The 25,451-nt window shown below is 38.8% G+C and overlaps 1 protein-coding gene across 3 annotated transcripts in view; it reads right to left on the reverse strand.

Moving 5' to 3' along the window:
• The window catches only part of PRKN (parkin RBR E3 ubiquitin protein ligase), a 1,295,868-nt gene that overhangs the window by 1,008,544 nt on the left and 261,873 nt on the right, over positions 1-25,451 (reverse strand). For all 3 annotated transcript variants that reach the window (XM_059401391.1, XM_059401390.1, XM_059401392.1), the window contains exon 2: positions 9,982-10,145. In XM_059401391.1, coding sequence (XP_059257374.1) covers positions 9,982-10,145 — 164 coding nt within the window. The remainder of the gene's footprint in view (positions 1-9,981; positions 10,146-25,451) is intronic.

Genomic DNA, 25,451 nt, shown 5'->3' on the forward strand with positions numbered 1-25,451 from the left:
ACTCATCTGTCCTCCATCTCTATAATTCGGTCATTTCAAGAGTGTCGTATATATGAAATCACTCAGCATGTGACCTTTTTGGGATTGGCTTTTTTTCATTCCACATAATTCCCTTGAAATTCATGCAAAATGTTGTGTGTATCAATAGTTTGTGCCTTTTTGTTGTTGAGTAGGATATGGATGTACCAGAGTTGGTTTAATCATTTACCATTGAAGGACTTCAGGGTTATTTCCAGTTCTTCTCTAATGTGAATGAAGCTGCTATAAATATTCATGTCCAAGGCTTTGTGTGACCACAAGTCTGAGAAAAATAACCAAGAGTGTGACTACTGTGTTGCAGGGTAAGTGTATGGTTAGTATTTAAGAAACTCATACTCGCCTCCAGAGTGACTGTACCATTTTCTGTTCCCACCAGCAATATCTGAGCGACCCCGTCCTTCTCTCCTCACCTACAGAACCACAGCAGACATCGTTACAAGTCCTTACAACCCTCAAACGTAATTTAGAAAACTCAAGAGAAGGAAAGTCTGCGTGTTCAGCCATACTTTGGCTTATGTGTTCTTTTTTCCTTCCTTAATCTCCAAAGTTCCTCCTTTTATACACTTCCCTTCTTGATAAAGAAAGTCCTTAATCCTTTCTTTAAGGGAAGTTTGTCTGATGACAATTTATCTTTTTTTTTTTTTTTAAATCTGAAAATACATTGATTTTGTCTTCATTTCTGAAAGAAAGATCTCTTCTCTTGTTATAGATTTCTAGACTGACACTTCTTTTCTTTCAGCACTTGAAAAATGTGCCACTTTCTTCCACCCTTCACGGTTTCTGATGAGAAATCAAATGCCATTCAAATTGCTTTTCCATTTTGCATAAGATGTTCAGGAATACCTCATTTTATTGTGTTTCTCTTTATCACACTTCACAGATACTGCATTTTTTAAAATTTGAAGGTTCAAGACTTCAGTGGAGAAAGTGGATGAAGTTGTGATGGAAACGGCAAGAGAACCAGACTTAGACCTGGGGCCCTTCTGGGATTAAATTGCTGCAGTCGCACAACAGATCCTTACGGATGAGGAGCTGCTTCTTACAGCTGAGTGAAGAAAGTGGTTTCTTGGGATGGAATTTCCCTGGTGAAGATGTGTGTAGATTGTTGAAATGACAACAAAGGACTGACAATGTAACATTAAGGTTAGCTGACGGATCGTGGCACAGTTTGACAGCACTGCCTCCACAGCTGAAAGTTGTTCTATGGATAAAATGCTCACAAACCACCATCGCAAGCTGAAGAAACATCGTGAAAGGAAGATTTCATTGGTGTCTAATTTTGAGAAATTGCCACAGCCAACCCAAGCTTTAGGAACCACCCCTCTGATCAGTCAGCAGCCATCAATGAATGGTGAGGCAAGACCTCACTACTGACCTCACCAGCAAAAAGATTTTGACTTACTGAAAGCTCCTGTAACCACATTTTTAGCAATAAAGTATTTTTTTTTAAATCAAGGTATGTATATTGGATATTTTTAGACATAATGTTATTGCACACTTAATAGACTACAGTATAGTGAAAACATAACCTAATATGCAATGGGAAACCAAAAAAGTCCACTTGATTTTATTGTTATATCTGCTTTATCATGGCGGTCTGGAGAAGGACGTGCAACATCTCTGGGGTATGCCTATACATTTTCTTGAGCTGCATTCAAGACTTTTTTCCTTGTCTTTATAGTTTCTGGAAGTATAGTTAGGATGTGAGTATTGCTTTGACTACGTCAAAATTGTGGATTCCCTCAGCTTCCTGAATTTGCAGTTTTATGTTGCTTGTAAAATTTGGGAAATTTTCAGCCATTATCTCCTTGAGCATTTTTAGTTCCTCTTTATTTTATCCTCTCCTTCTAGGACTCTGATGACACAATTTTCAAATAATCTTTTATAGAACCACATATTTTATAGAGCCACATATTTCTGTGGCTTGCTCTTTTCTTTCTTCCTTTCTCCTTTCCCTCCTTCTCTTCCTTTCTTCTTTCCATTCCTTCTTCTTTCCTTCCTTTCTTTCCTTTCTTCTTTTGTCTATTTTCTCTGTTCAAATTGTGTAATTCCTACTGTTCTTTCTTCCAGCTCACTGACTTTTTCCTCTAGCCGCTTCAATCTTTTGTTGCGCCATCCAGTGAGGTTTTTATTATTGTATTTTTTAATTCTATAATATCCATTTGTTCATCTTTATATCTTTTATTTCTTTTACCATACTTATTTTTTTTTTCATTTATTTCAAACATGTTTGTAATTGTTTATTGAAGACTTTTATCATGGCTATTTAAAATATCAGATAAATGCTAATATCTCTGTCATCTCAATAGTAGCATCTACTGATAGACTTTTCACACAATTTGTGATTTTCCTGATTCCTGCTGTTTTTCCTTTGAAACCTGAGCATTTTCTCATTATGAGACTCTGAATCTTATTTAAACCTTCTGCTTTACCTGGCTTCCTCTGACACTTTTCCTGCAGGAAAAGGGATCACCACCTCCTTATTGCCAGTAGAAATAGAAATCCAGGTCTCCACTTATTATCTGTTGAAGTGGGGAGTCCTCATCATTGCTGGGTGGAATGATGTTCCAGCACCACGTGTGATCTCCACTGGCACTGTGGTACTGGTGGCTCTGTTACCACTTAGGAACAGTGAAAATCCCAACTCACCTCTAGGGCCCTTGTGTTACCAGGAGAGGGAGAGGTGTAGCTTATTATACTGTCAGGGGAGCAGATGTGTAAGGCACTCATGAAAGCTTCACAAGGGAGGTAATCTCGACTCTCCATCAGCCTTTGTTACTGTTGGTGGGGATGAGGGTGGGGTCGCAATTTGTCTGTGCTATTTGGCTGGAAAAGTATGGTTATTGCCTAAAAGTTTTCTAGGCTACTCTGTTCCTGGTTCTTTGGATAGAAAGCAGGCTTTTTAGGTTTTTGGTTTTTGGGGTTTTTTGATCTTTACATGTTGGCATTTCTAGGTTGCCAATTTCATTATCTCCAAGTCTAGGATGTATTTGGTTAAAAGAAAACTGTAATATTTGGGGGGTCTTGAGGTTCCTAACTAGTCTACATTCTTCTTGTCACACTTTAAATCTTCCTATATTTGTATATGTTATATGTAACACCCTGAGCTTTAGTGTACTTAGCAGGAGAAATATAAGTCTGTCTCTTCCAGCTTCCCAGAAACAAAGCCCATGCCTGATCACCCATTTATTAACATCCATATTTTATCCATTTTTCTTTAATTCTTTAAAGTTCTTAAAATCTTGCTAATAACAAGGAAGAACACATTAATATATAAAGAAAATGATTATACTCAACAGAGTTTCTCAAACACATCTGTAAACATAATCTCTAGGAACTGAGAATCCTATGAAATTCTTTAAAATTTTGATAACAGTTAGCTTATCATCTTTAAGATGTTTTTACCAGTTAAAAAGATGAAACCACTTTCTTTTTACTTTAAAAATGTTCATAATAAAGGGCGCCTGGGCAGCTCAGTTGGTGAAGCATCAAACTTGATTTCTGCTTGGGTTATGATCTCAGGGTTATGAGATCAAGCCCTGTGTTGGACTCCATGCTTAGTGTGGAGTCTGCTTAAGATTCTCTCTCTTCCTCTCCCTCTGTCTCTCTGCCACCACCCCCCAAAAAGAAAAGAAAATTTAAAAAATGTTCATAATAAGACTGTGTTCTTAAGCAATTGTTTCTACAAGTGCTTGGGGGAAGGCACCAAAAAATTCTTTCTAAAAGAAGTTGAGACTCATCAGTGTGAGAAATACTGCCCAATGCCTTGGGTAACCACTTCCCTTCATTTTCCCAGGACACTGCCAGCATATACATTTTGTCCTGGAATAATTATTAATAGAGACTTCTTTCATTCTCAGAAGCATCTAGTTTTATAGGAGAACCCATAATCATCATATTACCTATGACCATTATGAAAAGAAAGAAAAATAAATAAAAACAAAAGCGAAACCCCCAGCAAGTGAATATGCCATCCCTGCTACTCCACCTTCTCCTCAGTACATGGTGATGTCTAGTCAGTATTTGTTAGTGGACACAGGAAGTAGCTCATAAGCATGGTTTATTTTCTCTTTCTCGGCAGTAATTTCTCATTATACATTTCATACTTACACTGTAACGCACAGCATCTGTAATGATAAAGGGTAATTAAACAGTAGCTACTAGAATCATAAACATGTGTTCTAATATGGAAGACTACTAATCATACTCTGAGGCATACCTTAATAAAACTTGCAAATAAATGTGTTAACTGCCTAGTCTTTGCACTGAAACTCTGACATAAAAACAGTTGATCAGTTTCTCAATATCTAAATCAATAAACTATGATCTAATTAAAGTTCTAGAAATATCAAGTTTGCTTTTTTAATATATCTGCATGTATACTTGAACTCATATTTTTAAGTAGAAAATAAAGTAAAATGTAAGACAACTTGGTAGAATTAAAGGAAAAATTCTAAGATTATAAGTGATAATATACTTATTATCATATAAAGATATTCTTAATTAATAAGAATAATATTTATTTTTAATAATCATTCTTAATTATTAAAAATGTATGAGTTATAGAGGTCTGCTGATACATGTTTTCCTATCATTTGAATTTTTATAACTGTCATATATTAATTTTAATCAGAAAAAAATGGTCTAAGTTGTGGGAAAAAACCTAAAGGACATTAAGGAATCACCAACTTTCAAGAATTTAGTTAGAAATATTTAATTATGTTAGAGGTGGTTCAAGGAACATACGGGATATTCACAACATCACTTTAAAAACTTAAAAAACATACAGTTTTTAAAGTTTCAAAATTTAGCAGGATAACTACAGATATGATCAAAATAATCTATAATGTTTCTGAAAATAACAGGTAAATTTTCTTAAAGATTTCAAAACTCAGAATATTTTAGCCATTGGATATGGCTTACCTTGTCAATTAACATGGGTTTTCACTACTTAATAATATTGTTTTGAAATCAACATAGCATGTATCACTAAAAATGTAGCCAATTAAATAATTTGGCTTCTCAGGGTCATTTATTTGTCTTTGATATTTACAACCTAAGCTAGTAAAGTCTAAATGTCTCTGGTCTTCCAAACTCAGATCACATCATAATCATAAAGCTTAGTTGGAAGAACAGGAGTAATAAACTGATGCCCTTTAATATTTACTACAAAAATAATCTATTTTATGAAATGATGGTCTCCAAATATGTGTCTATATTTTAAGCATCATAAAATTGAGTATTTAAAGGAATTTATGAACATCCACCCGGATGAATGTTTTTATAAAACAAATATTTCTATGTAAAATAGATACTTTATTTTCTATTTTATAAGTATAATTATTGCAAAAAGAATACAAATAGAATAAGTGTTCTATAACATTAATTAAAAATGACAAAGTTTCTCATTTCCTGGCTGTGATGACTTATTTTGTGTTAACTTGACTGGCCCATGGGGTGACCAGGCATTTGGCCAAACATAAGTTTAGGTGTGTATGTGAGGGTGTTTTGGGGTGAGATTAATATTTGAATTGATAGACTGAGTGAAGCAGACAGTTCTCCCCAATATGGATGGGCCCTGTCTAATCAGTTGAATGCCTGGGGGGGGGGGCGGTTAGAAAAAGACTGACTCTCCCATGAATAAGAGGGAATTTCACTTTCTCAATAGCCCTCTAGCAAGGACACTGTTTGAGGGGTTTGCTTTTTGTTTTTTTCCTGCCTTTGGACTTGACCTGTAACATTAGTTCTTGGGTCTCAAGGCTGTCAGCCTTCAGACTGTAACTATGCCATCCCTTTTCCTGATTTTCAATCCTTCAGGTGGAGACCAGCACTAAGGCTACAGACTGCAGGTTTGGGGACCTGTCAGCCTTCATAATTATGTGAGCCAATTCCTTATAATAAATCTATCTATGTATCTATCAGTCTATCCTATACAGACTGATGTCACGGATAGATAAAAAGAAATGATGGATGGATGGATGGATGGAGGCTGGAGGGATCAATCCTACTGGTTCTGTTTCTTCGGAGAACTCTAATACACTGGCTAATAAACCTAAACTAACCTATACTGATACTAAGGATAATAACACAGCTCATGTGAATACAATGAATTCTGCTCAAACAAAATCTTAGATAAATTCTCACGTCCCTGTCATTGTAAGTTAATCTAATTATACGCTTGATACATTTTGATATATACAACTACTTTAGAACCTTATTTTCCAAGTATAATTCTGAATAATAAATTCAAAATCATATAGAGATGATTTCAGAGATTTCTGAAATGGAGGATGTTAGATTTGGGATTAGGAAAAGGGGAGACACATCATTTGAAAGAGACCTGAATATTCTGTATCAACAGCTGACAAGAACTCTTTATGAAGAAAAAAGACCAAGTGATTGTGAAAACGAAGTAAAAAATTAGTTTTATATGCATACTTGTAGGTATAAGGAAAATAATAAAAGCATACACAGAAACACTGCTTATGAAGTAGGAAACAATTGTACAACTCTCCACAGTTTGCTTTTACCAAATATAATATGTGGCAAATAATCACTTTACAAAAATATATCTCAAAAGCAATAATACCATGATGAACCTATGAATCTTTGCTGAACACTGTGGCAGGCTTTGATCTCACAACCCTGCAATTGGGACCAGACCTGAAAATCAAGAGTGAGACGCTTAACCGACTGACCTGCCCAGGTGCCCCTCAAATTACACTATTTTTATGATAAGTAAAACCTGTACATGTAAGGGTCAAAAATTCATTAACAAACTCCAGAAAGTTCTTTTTAATTAACTAAACTAACAGTTAATTTAATTTAACTAAAATTATATGTTTTACTTAAAATGTATAAATACTACATACATATACATTCAAACAAACACACAAACACAAAAATATATACAGGTATAACAAACAAACACAAAAATATATACAGATATATTTGCCCCAGTCAAATATGTATCCTATTGTCTCTCCTTAACTCTTTAATTTATCACAGATATCCTCATAATTCATGATGGAAAGTAGTCTTGTAGTATTTCGGCGATCTCTTAGATTCTGAAGTAGTCGCTAACAATGGTGACAATCACGGTGATGAGAATGCTAATAAATGCTAACATTTACACAGTGTTGACTAGATGTCATACTTCTTTCTAAGAGCTTTACAGAAATTAACTAATTTAGTCTTCACAAAACTCCAATGAGATAGGTACTAGTATTAGTCCCACTTCACAAATGACCGAACTGAAATAGAGAGAGGCCACCTTGTCTAAGTACATAAGAGACATTTAAAAAAAGTGTTTTGCCTTAATTTGTAGTATTAGAACTAGGTATTCCCTAAATACTTAAAAGAGTTATGATACAAACACTCCATCGAGTACAATCCCTGTGCTTGGAAATGAAGATTCTACAACCTCACTGGCAAGCTGAGCCTCCTTATCACTGTCCCCAGCGCCCGCTGAACCCAACAGTCTGGCTTTCAGTAACCACGAGCCTGGATGACTAGAGTCATCACTATGGTCACCAAGTCCAAACGCTCTTTTCTTCTCATGCTCTTCCATCTCTTCACAGCCGTATACTTCTTTACCAGTAATTTCCTTTTCCCACATACCCTCAAAAGCATCGTTTGGATGGATGATGCCTCCTTTACTGGCTTCTCCCCTTGCCGCCTAAAAGACCTGCTCATGCCTCTGTCCTCTGCCTCTTTGGCGATCACATCTAACCCAAGAGCTATAATATTTACCGCTATGTAGCTAGTCCTTAAATATGAAGTGAACCCCTAAGCATCACAACTAAGTTCTCAAACTCCTGCTAGACATCTAGATTTCCCTTGGCATCCACTTACTGTGCCGGTTAAGTTCCCCATCCTTCCTACAAGCAGACTGGAGCTCCAGACTCCCATTTCCCTCCAAGCCACCCTATTTTGCTCTAGTTCTCCATGCATGAAACCTCTGCAAGATATAGCACTAAGCTCCCTTCCTGCCCAGTCTTCAACATCTTCTCCAGCCTCTAGAAGAACACGGGCCAATGATTTTCGGCAGGTACACACCATGCTCATTCTCCATGTCTGAAATCCTACTCGAGTTTCAATTCATCCAGGAAGTCTTGGTGACTTCCACTCGGGTGTGTTTTCTCCACCTTGAAAATCTTGCAGTACTAGGGTTTCAGTTTCCATAAGGTGCTGCCCATGTCTGACATTCAGAGGCTGAACCACATGAAACTGCTGATAGTTTCATGCCATGTGGCTCAACCTAATCCATCAGTTGTTTTTAAGGCCCCTAAATAGAGTCACTACAAAAGCAGGAATGAATTTCACCTTTCTTTGTGAGCCCCTGGGAAGCCCAGAACATTGGAAGTGTGTGTCAAAATAAATGGAATCTAAATCAATATGTACCTTTCACATACATGTTTGTCAAATGAATTCTCTGAGCAATTAGTCTAACCTATCAGCTTGAACAGTACAGGTGAGGAGTTTTAGAACCTGAAACTTCAAAACTCCTGGCAACATAAAATATTTTGGTTCAAGGAGCTGTTTTAAAATCATTTATTTGTGAAGGGAACATTCCTGGATTTAGAGGTTGGTAGGTACAGTAAAAAGCTTTTTAGTTGACTGAAAAAAAAAAAAAAAAAAAGGCAAAACACTTTTTAGCCCAGGCACTTCCCTTATAAAACAAATTGCCTAAAAGCAAAGCACAGCAGTTTGTTCACAATGAGCCCAAGCCTCCAGCCATCAGCAAAGATGCTTTGGAACCAGAGGGGGACGATTTGCATTTCTATAGCTTCCTTTGTATACCCAAATTCCAAATTCCGAAAGCATTTCGTGGAGCCACAGGAAATATCATCAGGAAAATACACAGTGATAGGATGTCAATACCAGAAGGGTTTTCCATGTAGCCAGACCCAGCAGCCCCCCCACCCCCACTGGGCGCAACAGCAGGACCCCCCCCAATGTATAAACAGGAGTGCCATGCGTCGGTGCTGGTTAAGAAAGGGGAAGCACGCGTCTGAGGGGTCCCTCCGCATCACCTGTGCCATCCACAGAAGACGCAGTCTTTCCTGCTTTCACAAAGAATGACTTCAGTCCGAGTTGCACAGGATTTACCCCCCCCCCCCCCCCCGCAACAGATGACAGGTCTCCAACTCCAGATGAGGGCGCTGGGTATCACTCCCTTCACCAGTGCCCACCTTGTTCCTACCGCAATCAGCCTTGGCAACGAAGCACCCAGATGAAAGCCTGGGAGCGGACAGCACCCGGAGCAGCGTGGTGCTCGGAGAGGACAGGTGCCGCTCACAGTCTAACATTCCAGGGGCCTGTTCTGGGGACAATTTTCCTGAGGCTTAGGAAAATAAGCACGAAGGTGGGCTTCTGCTATGTTCTGTCTCCCTCTGCCACTGGCGTGGAAACCGCGATTTGGATGCGGCTGGGAACTCTTGAGGCCTGTGGTGAACTGGCCCTGAGCCCCGTCTGTCCTCGAGCCAGCCACCGAGGCAGACTTACGACTATCCTCCAGGGGTCACAATTGGGTTACAAATTCCTCACGGCGCAGGGACTGAGCAGCCTGATTGGGAACAATTTATTCGAATCCTTCTTCATTAAGATTCAAATGGAATAAGTAAGGTAGAAATTGAACAGACACAGAAATTGTGCCTCGCTGCTCCTGTAGTCAGTAAACATTTATTCACTAAGCCCGGTCTGTGTGTTCTCTCTCTCTCTCCCTCGCTCACAGTTGTTCTTCCAATCCTTCCTGCTTGCTGTTTTAATGCATAATTAAGAAGGTCAGAATTAATGAAGCGGTGTGGAGTAAAGTTCAAGGAATCCCCAGGCACTATTTATTCTATTAGATCTCAGGCATGAATGTCAGCTTGGCACAGTCAGCGGCATAAGCAATGGGGCCGGCTGCAGCCCAGGAACAAGCCACCGAGGGAGACTCACCTGCACCGCCAAGTCATTCCGAAGCTCCTTCCCGGCGAAAATCACACGCAACTGGTCAGCTGGAACCCCCTGTCGCTTAGCAACCACCTCCTTGAGCTGGAAGATGCTGGTGTCCGACTCGACCTCCACTGGGAAACCATGGCTGGAGTTGAACCTGACAAACACTGACCGGGACATTGGGAGAGAGGGGGGAAGTGGGTATTACTCAAAGCTCGGACATGGCAGTAGCAACATTTTTGACCCAAGTTACCGCCCGCCCGCCCTTCGATGACCGGCATACGTTTTCTTCCACTTGTAACATAGAACTGAATGCAATGGAGCAAGGTTTGAAGAAAACTGGAGTTTCGCTGTGGGATTTCCCTTTCTCCATCCGTCAGTGACCCTGAAACACAATCGCATGCTCCCTCCGACGCCTGTCCTGGGCCACAAAGGCTCACGCAGAACCCCGGCCACATGGGAAAGGCGAGACTCCCGGGAGGTTATGGACAGGCTGGAACCAGCACCCCCTCCACGGGGCCCCTTCCTCACAAACATTCGAGACGCTCGGTTTGCGCTCACGGTGCAGCGATGGGAACCTCGCAGCTGCAGGAAGACCGACCCGAGCCCGAGACGCTGCGTGACCCACGCGAGGGCCCCACTGGATCTGCCGGTGACACGTTCTCGCCCTTTCTTTTCAAACTCCGGACGCCGTCTTCCCGATTGGAGCCGCTACCCCGTCACGACCGACCCTGGGACCGGCCGACCGGCCCGCCTCCTCGACGAGGCTGCCGGGCATCGAACCTGTCACTGTCACCCACACAGGTCCCTTCCTGCGCGCGCGTTCTCTCACTACTTTCAGCCCATCTTTTCTCGGTTCTTGCACCAGCCTCCGAACTGGAGTCTTTTTTTTTTTTTTTTTTTTTTTATTTATTTTTTTTTTTTAAATTTTTTTTTTTTCTTTTTAAGTTTTTTTTATTTATTTATTTGACAGAGAGAGATCACAGTAGGAGAGAGGAAGGGAAGAGATCACAGAGAGAGGAAGGGAAGCAGGCCCCCTGCTGAGCAGAGAGCCCGATGTGGGACTCGATCCCAGGATCCTGAGATCATGACCCGAGCCGAAGGCAGCGGCTTAACCCACTGAGCCACCCAGGTCTTAATAGACTCTCTTCGCTTCCAAAACGCCCCGCACCGTTCTGCAGAGCAAGCCTATGCAACCCGGAGCTCTGCCCTCAAATCTTTTAAAGGGCCACTGTGTCTGCTGGGAGAGAGTCCCAGGCCCCGGCCATCTGACACAAACCGATATCCCGCTGGCTCCTCCATCAGTCCGCACATGCGCACTGCCGCACTGAATGCCCCCAGAACCCCTGCGCACCCCTGTCTCCCCTTCCCACACCCTTCTTCACCCCCGCCTGCTGAAAGCCTGCCCCCCACAGGATCCAGCTCGGATGCTCCTCCTCCAACAGGCCTCTCACGATCAGCCCAGTCAAGACCCAGCTGCCTCTTAGGGCCTGGGCGGGGGGGGGGGGGGGGGGGGGTGAACACAACCATCTTACACTATTTGCCACAGTCTCTCTTGGAGGCAGTGGAGCACCGAGTTCCAAGGACACCCTCCAGAGTGGGAAGGACCCCAATGCCAGTCCCTGGAGGTCCCTTCCCAGTGGAGCAGGTGGGATAAGAGTCTTACCCCTAGTGCTTTAACTCTCAGTTCCCTGTCACAATAAATAAGCCACAGAGGGTGTTCTGTGATGTGTTAAGCAGTATTTACAGTGTTTACAACGATCACAGAATTACCTTCAAAAATAATGAATGTTTGTATAAGACTTACATGTTTTGGGTATAAAAAGATGATAAACTCCTTAAGGCCAGCCACTATAGCTTATTTTTCTGCAGCATCCCCTTTAAATGTAGCATTATCACTTACTAGTTGTCAATTCAAATAGGAGATGGCCCACCGAGTAATAATTATAATAAAATAATCACTGCAATGCGAATAATAATCGAACACCCACAATTTGGCAGAAGTAGCACCTCACATATGCTATCTTTAAGCTTTCCGATGATCTGGTAAGGTCAGTATTATTAGCCTTACCTAACAGAATAGTAAATGGAGTCCTAGGGAATTGTAATCACTTTTTTAAGGACATCAGCTGCTTTGTAATGGAATCACAACTCAAATTCAGTTCAATCAAACTCTAAACTCCTTTCCATTTCTACTATAACAGGCTGCCTAAAATATTCTCCAAAGAAAGTCCACATTCCTTTTCCTTGGGATAAAAAGACAAACAACAACAGCAAAGAGGCTTTCTAACATAATTCAGATATCCCCTATCAGGTTAGCAGCAGAAAATGGGATTAAAAAATAAAAGCTTCGATGAAGCTCTAAGACCAAAGAAAAAAGAACAATGATTATAAGACACAATAAAATAAAAATGACACCAAAATGAGAGCAGGTGTCACAGATGACACCCAAGAACAAAAACCTGACATAGTCTACCCGGCACAGAAACATAGGGAAGGAGTATGCACTGGAAATGACAAAAGTGTTCCAAATCAAAATTTTTTTTTTTAAAATGATGAAAAGAATTACAGAGGAAAAGGGGCTTTTGATAAACTTTTAAGTAGATGTCATATGACACCACTGAAGTAGAGGAGGAGAAATAAATGTGTACTGGAAGCCCTTGCAGTATATTCCCAGAATCCTCAGCTCAGAGACCATAAGGCAACCAATTCGTCAGATAAGATAGGAACCAAGTAAGGGGTGGCCCCAGTTCTACACACAGTTTTCTAATGGTGTGAACGGATTTGTTTTTAAAGCAAAATCCCATAGAGAGGAACCATGGGAAGCAACAGCTCGGGACTATACAAAAGTCACTAAAACTAAAGGAATAAAAATTCCAGGATGCCCTGAGTAGAAGATTTTTCTCCAGGGGTTTCAATTAGGGGCATCCCATCTTAAGGACAAGAATTATAAAAACAAAGTAGCCAAATTAAAGTGAAAAAGATCTGTAAAAAACATACTAGAGAGTTCTGTACCACAACTCAAATCATTAGTATCTAAAGGCTTTTCTTCATTCTGTTTAAGTAGAAAAATTTAAGTTTTTGAACTTACATTCAATTTGGTTAAGTCATGTCAATAGTTCAAAAACGAGTGTTTTTGAGTAGCAGTTCAAATACACACTAGGGACAGACAATGGAAAACCCACCAAATGCACAGCAGGTATTAGGCAAACGAAAATATGGCGACAGATAAGAACAAACATTTTCAGGTGACCTGATCATCAATAATCAAGTGTCCCACATAGTGGCACATGACCGGTGCCTAGTGGCAGTAGTGTATTTTTTGGTGGGTCTCTATCTTCTTCTGGCACATGGGAGAAATGTGTCATGTCCTGTGGGTCCTGGTCCTGAAACTCCAAGATTCCCAAAAGAGAGGAAGAGAGGAATGCACCCAACCTTGTCCCTCTACTACCTCTTGCAAAGTCACAGGAAGAAGAGTATCTTTAGAGTCAGAAAAAGAGAAAAGGGGATGCTGGTGGTGCCACTTGCTAATTTTAAGACTTGGGACAAATGACCTGGTCATCCTTCTTAGCTCCTTGCCTGCTAAATGGAGATAATGTGTGCAACCTTAAATGCCCCATTACAAAAGGTTTGCAATGATTACGGATGTACGGATGCATCAGGAAATTATGGCATTTGGTACCCATCTGTACTCTTAGTTACAAGGCAGTTTGTAATCCAAAAACAATTCCTTAATTTCAGTCACCTAGAGGAGCTAGTGCTAAGTAGCATCCATTCTTTATATTGTAACTAACATAGATTAAATGGGATATGGATAAATGCTAAATAAAGTAGCCTATTTTTCTGGTTTCTGTCCTTCTTCATGATGGACAGAAAACTCCCAGGAACAAAGAGACCCAGATAAAGAATTTAGCTTGTCTCCTTTCCTGAGATTTAATCATAAATTAAAAGTTTGGGAATGCACTGATTCAATGACACCTATAATAGCATCAGAAATAAATAATATACGAATTAACACTATCAATAATGTAGACAATGTTAATAATCAATAATAAATACCATAATGCATTGCTAAGAAAAAGATAATGAGACACACCCACACTCATTTTGGTGCCATCCCTAACCAGTGTTCAGAAGATCCAGAGGATAAGAAAGTAACTGAGAAAAAAAGGGGAAGGAGTCATTGGGTGATGGGCACGTATGTTTCTCCCAAGCTATTCCCTTTGCCCAGCCTGACTGGGGTAAAAATGCCTGAGTAACAACTGTAGTAGTTTCCAATCATTCATCATTCCTATGATCCATCCAAAGACAATGGCTCTTACAGGATCCGGCCTACCTTGAAAACAGCCATTCTGCTTCCCACACGGACAGCAGTCATGGAATTAGGTGGGCTGAGCCACTCTCTCCCTTGAGTCCAGAACGGACGGTTATTAATCAGCACTACTTCACCCTCCTCGTTACAGCGACAGGCTCAAGGATGGGCATGAACCAGCCTGGCTTTCCCTTAGTCAGAGTGATCAATTCCCTGGAGACCTTAGAAGGGGTGATCCAAGGGGGACAAATCAGAAAGCAGTCCAGATTTGTCAAAGACTTGGCTTTAGACGGCACCGAACATCATGCGAGGCTCAGACATTTCTGCTGAGAGAATTAAACAAAAACAGAAGCCAAGACAGATCATTGTCATCCGCATAGAAATAGGCTCGGTGCTTTTGTGGTAAGATAATTCTTCCTCAAGAAAGAATGCCCCAAGCTCTCTCGACAGGATGTTTAGCTCTATCTGCAGTCTGGCAAACACCGGGAGCATCCCCTGGCAATTGAGGTGACCAGGAAGTACCCCTACATATCGCTAACTATCCCTTGGTGTGGTAGTTTCTTCTTCACCTATTAAAAATTACCACTAAGACTAGATTCTCCTATTGTAAATAGACAAACCCTGTCCTCACTTTCCCCTTCAGGCATTGTCCACTTCTCTACACAGAAAACCTTACTATGAATTTATTATAGTTCTGCTCACCACTGGCTTACTTCATGTCCTTTTGTGAACCCACTCTTGAAGACTACTCTTGGTAAAGCAGTCACCTAATAATAATGCTATGATTATTCTATAATAATTCCATAACACTTCTAATAATAATTCTAATTGTTATTAGAATAATTTTAAGTCTAGAAGTATTAGAGTACTTCTAATTCAATGGTTCCAGTTCTATTTTTCTCGTATTTGACCATTCAGAGACATTCAGTAGATTTTTGTTCTTATAACACTTCTTTTCTCCAGGCATGTGCCATCACACCATCCTGGTTTCCCCCTACAACACAGGACATGCTTTCTTAGCTTCATCTACTGAGTTCTCTTCCTGTATTGGACTTACTGATTTTAGAGTGCCCAAGGGTCTACTTAGACTCTCTTCTTTGGTACCCGTGTGTTCTCCCAGGGTTGTATAATCCATCCTGTGTGCAACATAATTCATGTGCAATTCAATATATTTCCATAGGAAACATTCACTCAATATGATTGTTACTATATAGTCTTCTTTTAAGATCCAACTCTCCCATAAACTTCTACCTCAACCCATGCTCAGGATGATGTGAGTCCATGGAGTTACTACTTCTTAGGACCAATTCCTACATTCCTCATGCTATAGAACTATATAGAGTCATGCGGAGTTTAAAACACATGCAGATATAACAAGTATGACAACTATAGCATAAAGAATGGGGGAATGGATATGGACCTATTAGGCTGTAAGCCTTCCACACATTTTTGGAGGAAAGTGGTGTAATATTAACAATAAATAGACTGTAAAAAAAATTAAGAATATACATTATAATTCTTAGAGTAAAAAGTGACTAAAAATGTTGAGTTAAAAAGCATATAAAAATTACCAATGGCATTCTAAAAGATTTTTATTTATTTGACAGACAGATATCATAAGTAAGCAGAGAGGCAGGCCAAAAGAAAAAGGGGGAAGCAGGCTCCCCACTGAGCAGAGAGCCCAATGTGGGGCTCGATCCGAGCATCCTGGGATCATGACCTAAGCCAAAGGCAGAGGCTTTAACTCACTGAACCACCCAGATGCCCCCCAATGGCATTCTAAAAAAATAGAATCTCCAGAAAGGGGGGAGAAGAGAAACAGGGAAATAAAAACAGAGGAAAAAAATAGAATGAAATGGAAGAACTAAATTCAACCATATCCATAATTACAGTAAGTTTTAATGGAATAAACACTCCAGTTAAAAGGCAGAGACTCAGAATAGATAGAACAAAGTAGCTCCAAATATATATGGTCTACAAAAGCTCCATTTTCAATATAAAGATACAAATAGTTTGAAAGTGAATGAACAAAAAGCATAATAATTATAAAAAGGCAGGAATGGCAACATTTATATTGCATAGATTTGAAGACAAAATATGCTATGAACACTTGAGATGGAAAGAAGGCCAAAAATCACACCCTGTGCCCACCTATTCCTTCCTATCTTTGAGTTGGGTGAGGCGACATGTACCTCATTTAACCAGTCTTGGAGTGTGCAGGTCTCCCTCTGTTCCCAGCCTCCCAGGACAGACAAAAAGGAGGGTGAGCCCTTCCTACTCCCCTCACAAGGTAAGAGATCAAGAGGCTGATCCAACAGCAACTGCCAAAGATGTCACTCATGGCCTTGAGATGACTATGATTCTTTGACAAAGGAGTACCCACTGGATTTCCTATTTGTCCTTTCTCTCTCTCTTCCTCCTGCCACACAGTTTTCTTCATTGATTAGTTCTACCATTTTCTTCTTTAATTATTTAGCAGAAGTCATAGTATGGGAGGTAGAGAATTAGAGGTAGGAAAAATGCAATTAAGAATCTGTATAACACGAGGTGTGTCTTATGGCTAAGACCATGGTCTGTGGAACCACCTGCCAGGATTCAAAACCTAGGTCTGACCCTATAAGACTGTGTAACCAAGTCACACAGTTTTTGAACTTCAGTTTATTTTCTATAAAAGAAGAGATAATAACAGTGCCAGGCTCATAAATTTGTTGTGAGAATTAAATGAATTGATATATGGAATGTATAAAACTGCCTAGTATACTATAAGTTTCAACAATTATTAGTTCTTACCTAAGGCCCAATATACGGCTTAAAATTGTGGTTACTAGGTCAATTGGACAATATTAATATTTTGGGTAACCAAAAAAACCTACCTTTTATTCTCTTTCAATAATTAAGATTATTCAGATCAATTCTACTTCACTATGCTTTGTGGTGCACTGTAATTGATCTAGAGTGACTTTAGGATACAGATAATGATATCATCTGTTTAGACAGAGCTCTCAGTTTTCAAAATGCTTTTACAGACATTATCCCAGCTAATCTTCACAAAAGCTCTGAAAGATAATTGGGGCAGCATTTGCTATTCCTACTTTCAAAATGGATAGACAGAAGTATGAGAAGGCGAAGTGATTTACCCAAAATTTATAAGGAAAAAAGCAGGAGCTAGAGCTGGTGTCCTCAGCCCCTCTCCTTCAGGCCACTGACTTTCACACAGGGCTATATACCACCCTGAGGGCCTAAGAGGATAATCCTTCCACGTCCTATTCTTCCCGTACCTTCCTGAAAACTGACATGTCTAAAAACATGTTAATGGATGAGGCATACTGATAATCTTTTGTCCCACTTTTTCTTCAAAATCAACATAGCCTCACTGTACCAAGGAAAACGTATATCATGCGTCCACCCAATTCCACTCTGGCACATTACCACAGGGCATCAGAAAGGGAGAACAGGATTACTGGTGACTGTGAGGCCTCTTTTAAAACCAGGCGAGGCTTACTTCTCACACAGCAGGGCAAGGGTTGACACCGGAAGCAGGCTGTGTGAGGTTCTGCAACATGGGTTGTATTGTGTGGTTAGAAATTCAGCTACACAGCAGAGGGGTAAGAGGAATGATGATGTTCATTTACCTGCCCCAGCTCTTCTACCTCCTCAGTATTGCCAGAAAAGTCATTCCTTCTCAGGGAAGGTCTCAGAATAGCAAAGTTAAGATTGTTCTTTGTCACATGGAAGGTGGGAGTGCCTTTATTTCATTTAGGAAATGAATTGCTGTCAAAGTTCCCTTCCTTACATAGCCACCCACCCTTCTAACCATCCATCCATCCATCCATCCATCCATCCATCCATCCATCCACCCACCCATTCAGCCAGCGAGACACGTGGTTAGACAACCAGACAGCCACACACCCATTGTAGAATAAGAATTTGATTATAACGAGATGGCTGTTTGGGCCCATTTTTGTTCTGACAAATTAATTCTTATTGGCTGACTGATTTGATAAAGCAGGCTAGTTTTACAAAACATGTCAGAAGGCAGGTGTTTTCTATGAACAGAATAACTTATACACAGCTCAAAGGCTTTGATAAAAACATAAAGATAAAAACACTTAATCATAAATATTGCACTGGCAAAGTTGAGATGAAGTTAATATTTTAATTTTCCCAACATTTTATAAATTTATCAGATGCAACAAAATACCTCTAAATGAAAGAATGGCAGTTAAATTAATAATGAGTTAAAAAAAATCTTGGTATAATCTATTTCATACACTTCCCAGAAAGCAAAAAAAGTGAAAGGCTATATGATTATTTTCCTAGTAAGTATGTAATTGCAAATTCTTTGCTTTCAACAAAATTAAAGATGGAGTCAGTTGGGTCATAAACTGATCAATCACTGAAATAACTGTATTGAAAGCTTACTAAGTATTTTTCTCATATTATAATTTTGAATGCATTAAAAATGAAGTAATAGTTTTACAATAAAATTATTTCTATTCCCATATGCTTATTTATTAGAACTATAAAAATAAAAAGAATGATGCTGAACCTACTTCATTCTAGCAATAAGTAAAATTCATCCACAGATACATGAGTTAGAAAAATAACCTATTCCTCCCAATTAAGAGATACGTTTCCAATATAATTTTATGCTTCATAATTATTTGTCCATATCACAATCCAGCAGAAATTGTTAACATCAATACTTTATGATACCAGGGAATTTAAAAATACATCTTAAATATCTTTTTTTTTTTTTTTAGTTTTTATTTTATTCCAGTTAGCTAACATACAGTGTTATACGAGTTTCAGGTGTACACTATGATTCAACACTTCCATACATCACCTGCTGCCCACAAGGCCAAGTGCACTCCGTAGGCCCCATCACTTGTTTCCCCTCTTCCCACCCTCTTCCCCTCTGTAGCCATCAGTTTGTTCTCCATAGCTAAACTTTGTTGTGGTTTGTCTCTCTCTCTCCTTTTTTCCCCGTTTCCTTTTTTTTTTTTTTTTAAGATTTTATTTATTTATTTGACAGAGAGAGATGACAAGTAGATGGAGAGAGAGGCAGGCAGAGAGAGAGAGACGGAAGCAGGCTCCTTGCTGAGCAGAGAGCCCGATATGGGACTTGATCCCAGGACCCTGAGATCGTGACCTGAGCCGAAGGCAGCGGCTTAAACCACTGAGCCACCCAGGCGCCCTTTTCCCCGTTTCCTAAACCTGTTTCTCAGTTTTCTAAATTCTACATACAAGCCATATGGTATTTGTCTTTCTCGAACTTAATTCACTTAGCATTATACTAACTAGCTACATCCATGTCCATGCAAATGGCAAGATTTCACTCTTTGTTATGGTTGAATAGTATTCCATTATATATACTATACGCCACATCTTCTTTATCCATTCATCCATCTATGGATATTTGAGCTGCTTCTATATCTTGGTTATTGTAAATAATGTTACTCTAAACATAGGGGTACATGTACCTCTTTAAAATAGTGTTTTTGTATTCTTTGGATAAATACCCAGTAGTGAAATCCCTGGATTGCATAGTTCTATTTTTAACTTTTTAGGGAAACTCAATTTTGTTTTCCATGGTGGCTGGACGAGTTTACATTCCCACCAACATGCAAGAGGGTGACTTTTTACCCATACCCTTGCAAATACCTGTTGTTTCTTGTGCTACTGATTTAAGCTATTGACAGGTATAACATTGTAGTTTTGATTTGCATTTCCCTGATGGTAAGCGATGAGTATCTTTTCATTTGTCTGTTAGCCATCTCCATGTCTTCTTTGGAAAAATGTCTGTTCAGGTGTTCTGCCCACTTTTAACTGGATTATTTGTTTTCAGGTGTTGAGTTCTGTAAGTTCTTTACACATCGTGGATACTAACCCTTCATCGGATGTATTTGCAAACACCTTCTTCGATTCTCTAGATTGCCATTTAGATTTGTTGATTATTTTCCTTCACAGTGAAGAAGCTGTTTATTTTTATGAACTCCCAATAGTTTATTTTTGCTTTTGTTTCCCTTGCCTTGGCAAACATATCTAGTAAGAAGTTGTATGACCAATGTCAAAGAGGTTACTGTCTGTCTTCTCTTCTAGGATTTTTATGGTTTCATGCCCCACAATAAGGTCTTTAACCCATTTTTGAATTCATTTTTGTGTATGGTATAAGAAAGTGATCTAGTTTCATTCTTCTGCATGTGGCTGTTTGTTTTGTTGTTGTTGTTGTTTTTGTTTTCTTTTCCTGAATACCATTTGTTGAAGAGACTGCCTTCTTTCCATTGGATATTCTTTTTTGATTTGTTGAACGTTAATTGACCATAGGGTCTTATTTTTTGTTTTTTTTTTTTTTTTAAATCCATTCTGTCAGTATGATGTCTGTGATTGGAGCATTTAATCCATTTATATTCAAAGTAATTACTGATGAATACATATTTATTGCCATTTTATTACTTGTTTTGTATTTTTTTTTTTCTGAAGATTTTTCTCGGATCCTTTCTTGCCTTTCTTTCTTGGTTTGCTGGTTTTCTTGTGGTTTTTTTTTTTTTTTTTTTTGAGTGTATATTTGGATTTCTTTCTCTTTATTCTTTACTAGTGGCTTTTGATTTGTGGTTACCATTAGGCTTGTACATAACATCTTCTGTATATAGTAGTCTATATTAAGTTGATGGTAATTTAAGTTAGAACTCATTCTTTACTCCCCTCCATGTTTAGGTATATGGTATCATATTTTACATCCTTTTACTTTGCGTTCTTTGGCTGAGATTTTACAAAAATATTAATTTTTACTGCTTTTGTGTTTCTTACCTTCATTCTATCTCGTTGGGTCTTTCCTTTCCACTCAATGGGCTTCCTTTACTATTTCTTACAGGACTGGTTTAGTGCTCATGAACTCCTTTAGTTCTTGTTTGTCTTGGAAGCTTTCTATCTCTGATTTATTCTGAATGATAGCTTTGCTGGACAGAGCATCCTTGGCTGCAGATTTTTCTCACTCAGCATTTTGAACATATCATGCCACTCCCTTTGGCTTGGAAAATTTCTACTAAAAAATCCCCTGATAAGTTATTAGGGTTTCCCTTATATGTAACTGTCTTATTTTGTCTTGAAACATTTAAAATGATTTCTCTATTACTATATTTTGCCATTTTAATTATGTGTCTTGGTATGGATCTGCCCTTGTTGATATGGTTGGGGGTTCTCAGCTTTCTGGATCTGGCTGTTTCCTACCCCAAATAAGGGATTTTTTAAGCTGTTATTTCTTAAATACATTTTCTGCTCCTTTTTCTTTCTCTTTTTCTAGCATTTCTATAATGTGAATGCTATTATGCCTGATAGAGTAATTGAGTTCCTTAAATAAGTCCACTCTCATGCATATTTCTTTCTTCTTCTCTTTTATTTCACTTGATTACTTCCCATTACTCTATTTTTTAAGTCATTAATCAATTCCTTTGCTTCTTCCAGCCTGCTGCTCATTCCATCAGCATGTTTCTCATCTCATTTATTGAGCCCTTTATCTCCGTTGTGTTATTCCTCATCTCTGTGTTAAAGATCTCACTCACACCTTCCACTCTTTTCTCAAGTCCATTGAGTATCTTTATGATCTTTACTTTAAATTCTCTATTAGGCATGTTCCTTATATCTTACACCTCTGGCCATGGCCTTGTCCTGTTCTTTTATTTGGGGCAAATTCCTCTCTCTTCTCATTTTGTTGAAATATCTGTGCCTGCTTCTGTATTTTAGGAAAGTCAGCTATTTCTCCTGTTCTTGAGGGCAATGGCCCTATGAAGAACTCCAAGGACAGAAGATACAGCGTGGTTAGAGGTTTGGGCTGGTTTTCTTGGGGAGGGAACCAGCCATGCTGGGACTGAGGCAAGCATGACAGAGAAGGGTGGTTCCACCAAGGCGTAAGGGAATAGGCTTGGCGTATGCAAGTTGGGAAGTAAGTATTGGCTCTGTGTTGGTTTCTGTCAGTGCCCCTGTATCTACACTGGGGGGTAGAGAAGAGAAATTGTGTCTGCCAATTCCTTTGTTCCTGGAGGGGGTCTCTCCATGAATGCCAACTCTCTGAGATATACTCCAAGATGAGCAAACAACCTCCCCACTGTGTGCTCCAGGCACTCTTCAGATTGCTGTCTCTATGATGTAGGTCTGTGGGTCGTTTCCCCTTCCTTCTCTCCAAGAACAGCCCCAATGTCCACCACGTTCTCCCTGAACCAAGCCCTCTGCCTTTAAAACACCAGACTTTAAGCCCTGCTGGTTGCAAAAATTCATGAAATTCAGCTCTTCTTCTTTGTAATCCAATTGCTATGGAGATTCATTTTTCTTGTGTTCTCTCCTCTGTGTTAGTCTGTCTCTCACCCTTCTCTGTGACTGCAGCTCCCTCCGCACCACAGCAGTCGCGATCCATTTCTCTCCCAAACCACATCTCCACACTTCCTACCTTCTTGAGTGTGGACTCTTCTCTACCTTTAGTTGTGGAGTTGTTCTTCCAGTCTTCAGGTCAGTTTCTGGCGCATTTAGGATGATGTGATAGTTGTGTATTGTGTTTACGGGATGAGGTAAGCCTAGTGGTCTTCCTACTCTGCTCCCATCTTCCCCAGTCTCTCTCTAAAATTTCAATTTTTTGTACATGTTTTTCTTGCAGAAATGTATTTCAGGTAATTCATAAATATTTTTAAAGTCTGTTTTTGTTATCTATGGTAGTTATGTTATAGAAAATTACCACAAACACCAAATTCACAAAAACTGAGCCATTTTACTCACAGAAGAAATAAAAGATAGATTCTGTTGAATCTCTGGTAACATTTTCATGAACCAATCAATACATAACCTTATTTTATGTGTTTGTTTAAGATATCTCATTTAATAAATATGGATGATCTATTAACACTTAACTCATAGCAAACAGTGATCCAAACTCATGCCTGGACAAAGTATCATATGTATCTTCCCCGTTAGGCACATTACAGCCTTCTTGTGCATAGGAATACTAGCCCACACTTTAGCACTACACTTGATGATCATTTAATACAATGAAATCACCAATAAAATACTCAAAAACACAGAAACATGGCATGAAATAACCCACAATAAGGACATCTGTTTACAGTAAGAGAGCTGAAACAAGAAAGTAGAGAGGCGCCTTGCTCAGCCCTGGCTGGGAAGCTGCCTCTGGAGTGTCTCAATTTTCTCACCAGTATGTGAATGTTTGTGAATGACCAGGAGAGTGCCCCAAGTATTAATTTTGGGGTTAAAAATATATTGTAATTTGTAGATAAATGAAATACAGAATCCATGCCTAAGAAGGATTGACTTGATTACATTAAGGTCAAGTACTGGGGGAAATGAAATAGAAAACAAGTTTGAAAAAATATATATGTAAAATTTCTGACTAAAAAAACACGCCTTTTCATTTATTATTAAAATGAAAGAAAAAAACAAATTATTATAGTTTTAATATACTATTGGACACATTAAATTGCAATTATATCATTTAAACCTTCTTATTAACAATATAATACTGTAATATTAATTTAAATTTAAACCTGTAATAAAATTTTTATATCAACTTAAGAACATGCAAGTAAATACATGAATTTTCAAGATAAATATTTTATGTGATATATGATCAAAATAATTTGAATATTATGAATTCCGTTACAAATGGAAGCTAAAATCACAATGAAGCTGATTAATACAAAGAAATCAAAACTACACAAACTACAAAATGAATGTCATCCTATTTAGAGTCGATTGTGAAACTAAACAGACTTTTAGTGTTTCAGACACAAACTCTGGAGATCACACAATCCTGAGGTTCAATGGTTTGTTTCTCTGTTTGCTTAACTGCAGGTGAAATACTTTCCACATATAATTTTACTTTGTTCTTTTATATAGAAACAATTTCAAACAATTTTGCATGTCTCAGTTGCCTCAATCAAAAAGAGGTTTACAAAGATAACTAAAAAATAAATGAACTACAACAACAACAGAAACAGTTCCTCAGATAGAAGTACCATTTTAGGGAAAAGCTACTATTATGAAAATATGTTCTGATGTTAAGTGTCAACAATTTATGTCTTTCTCTCCCAGAGATGGGACAGTCTGTTAGAAGTGTGAATAAAATGAATTAGCCTTGACTGGGTTTTTGTTTTGTTTTGTTTTTTGTTTTATGGGGAGGGCAACTTTCAGTCTTTATCTCTAACTTTTTTCCCTATAAATTTTCCATGTGATACTAGAGTAAATTTATTTCACTAGTTTTTAAGTTGGAGAAAATTAATAAAATTAAATTTTTGTATTGAGTAAAGAAATAAAGAAGTAAATGTTCTCCTTGTAATCTAACATCAATTGTTGATTCATGCATTAAAAATATTTAAGCTAAAATGCTCCAAAGCCAGCACCATACCACTGTTGACTTATATACCAGAAAAATCTGGAAGAGTGCCTGAAACACAGCAAACACTCACTAAATGGCAGCACTAATATTAATACAAGAAAGCCACACCCTAATATTTTCTATTGACTTGGCATAAATCAAGTCATTTAAGGGCTTAAAAAAGTGACCACCTAGTCAATAAACTGAAATTTTTGTCCCACAGACAAAAATAGACACTATAATTCTGCCCCTAAAACTTAAATACAAAATTCCATTTTCAAATGTATTTGCTAACTTTCCAGTGAAAATTTAAACCAGTGGCATGTACCACTCAACATGTAGAGCGTAGATTCAAATATAGAGGCTTCCAAGCCAAAGGAAATACTTGTTAAAATATCTCTTTTAAGGTTTTATTTACTTATTTGACAGAGAGAGAGCGAGAGCGAGAGCGAGAACACAGGGAGGCAGAGAGGAAGGCAAAGGCAGAGGGAGTAGCAGGCTCTGTGCTGAGCAGGGAGCCTGATGTGGGGCTCGATCCCAGGACCTTGGAATCATGACCCAAGCCAAAGGCAGACGCCTAACCAACTGAGCCTCCCAGGCACCTCTTAAAATCTCTTAACATTTCTATAGATGTGGGGGAAATTGGAATCTCATACATGGCTGGTGGGAATATAAAATGGTGCAGCCACTTTGGAAAATAGTTTGGCGGTTCCTCAAACAATTGAACATAAAGTTATCACATGCTCCATTCTACTCTTAGGTATTTATGCAAGAGAAATGTAA

This window comes from Mustela nigripes, chromosome 5 (assembly GCF_022355385.1).
Source record: "Mustela nigripes isolate SB6536 chromosome 5, MUSNIG.SB6536, whole genome shotgun sequence".
Classification (NCBI taxonomy): Eukaryota; Metazoa; Chordata; class Mammalia; order Carnivora; family Mustelidae; genus Mustela; species Mustela nigripes.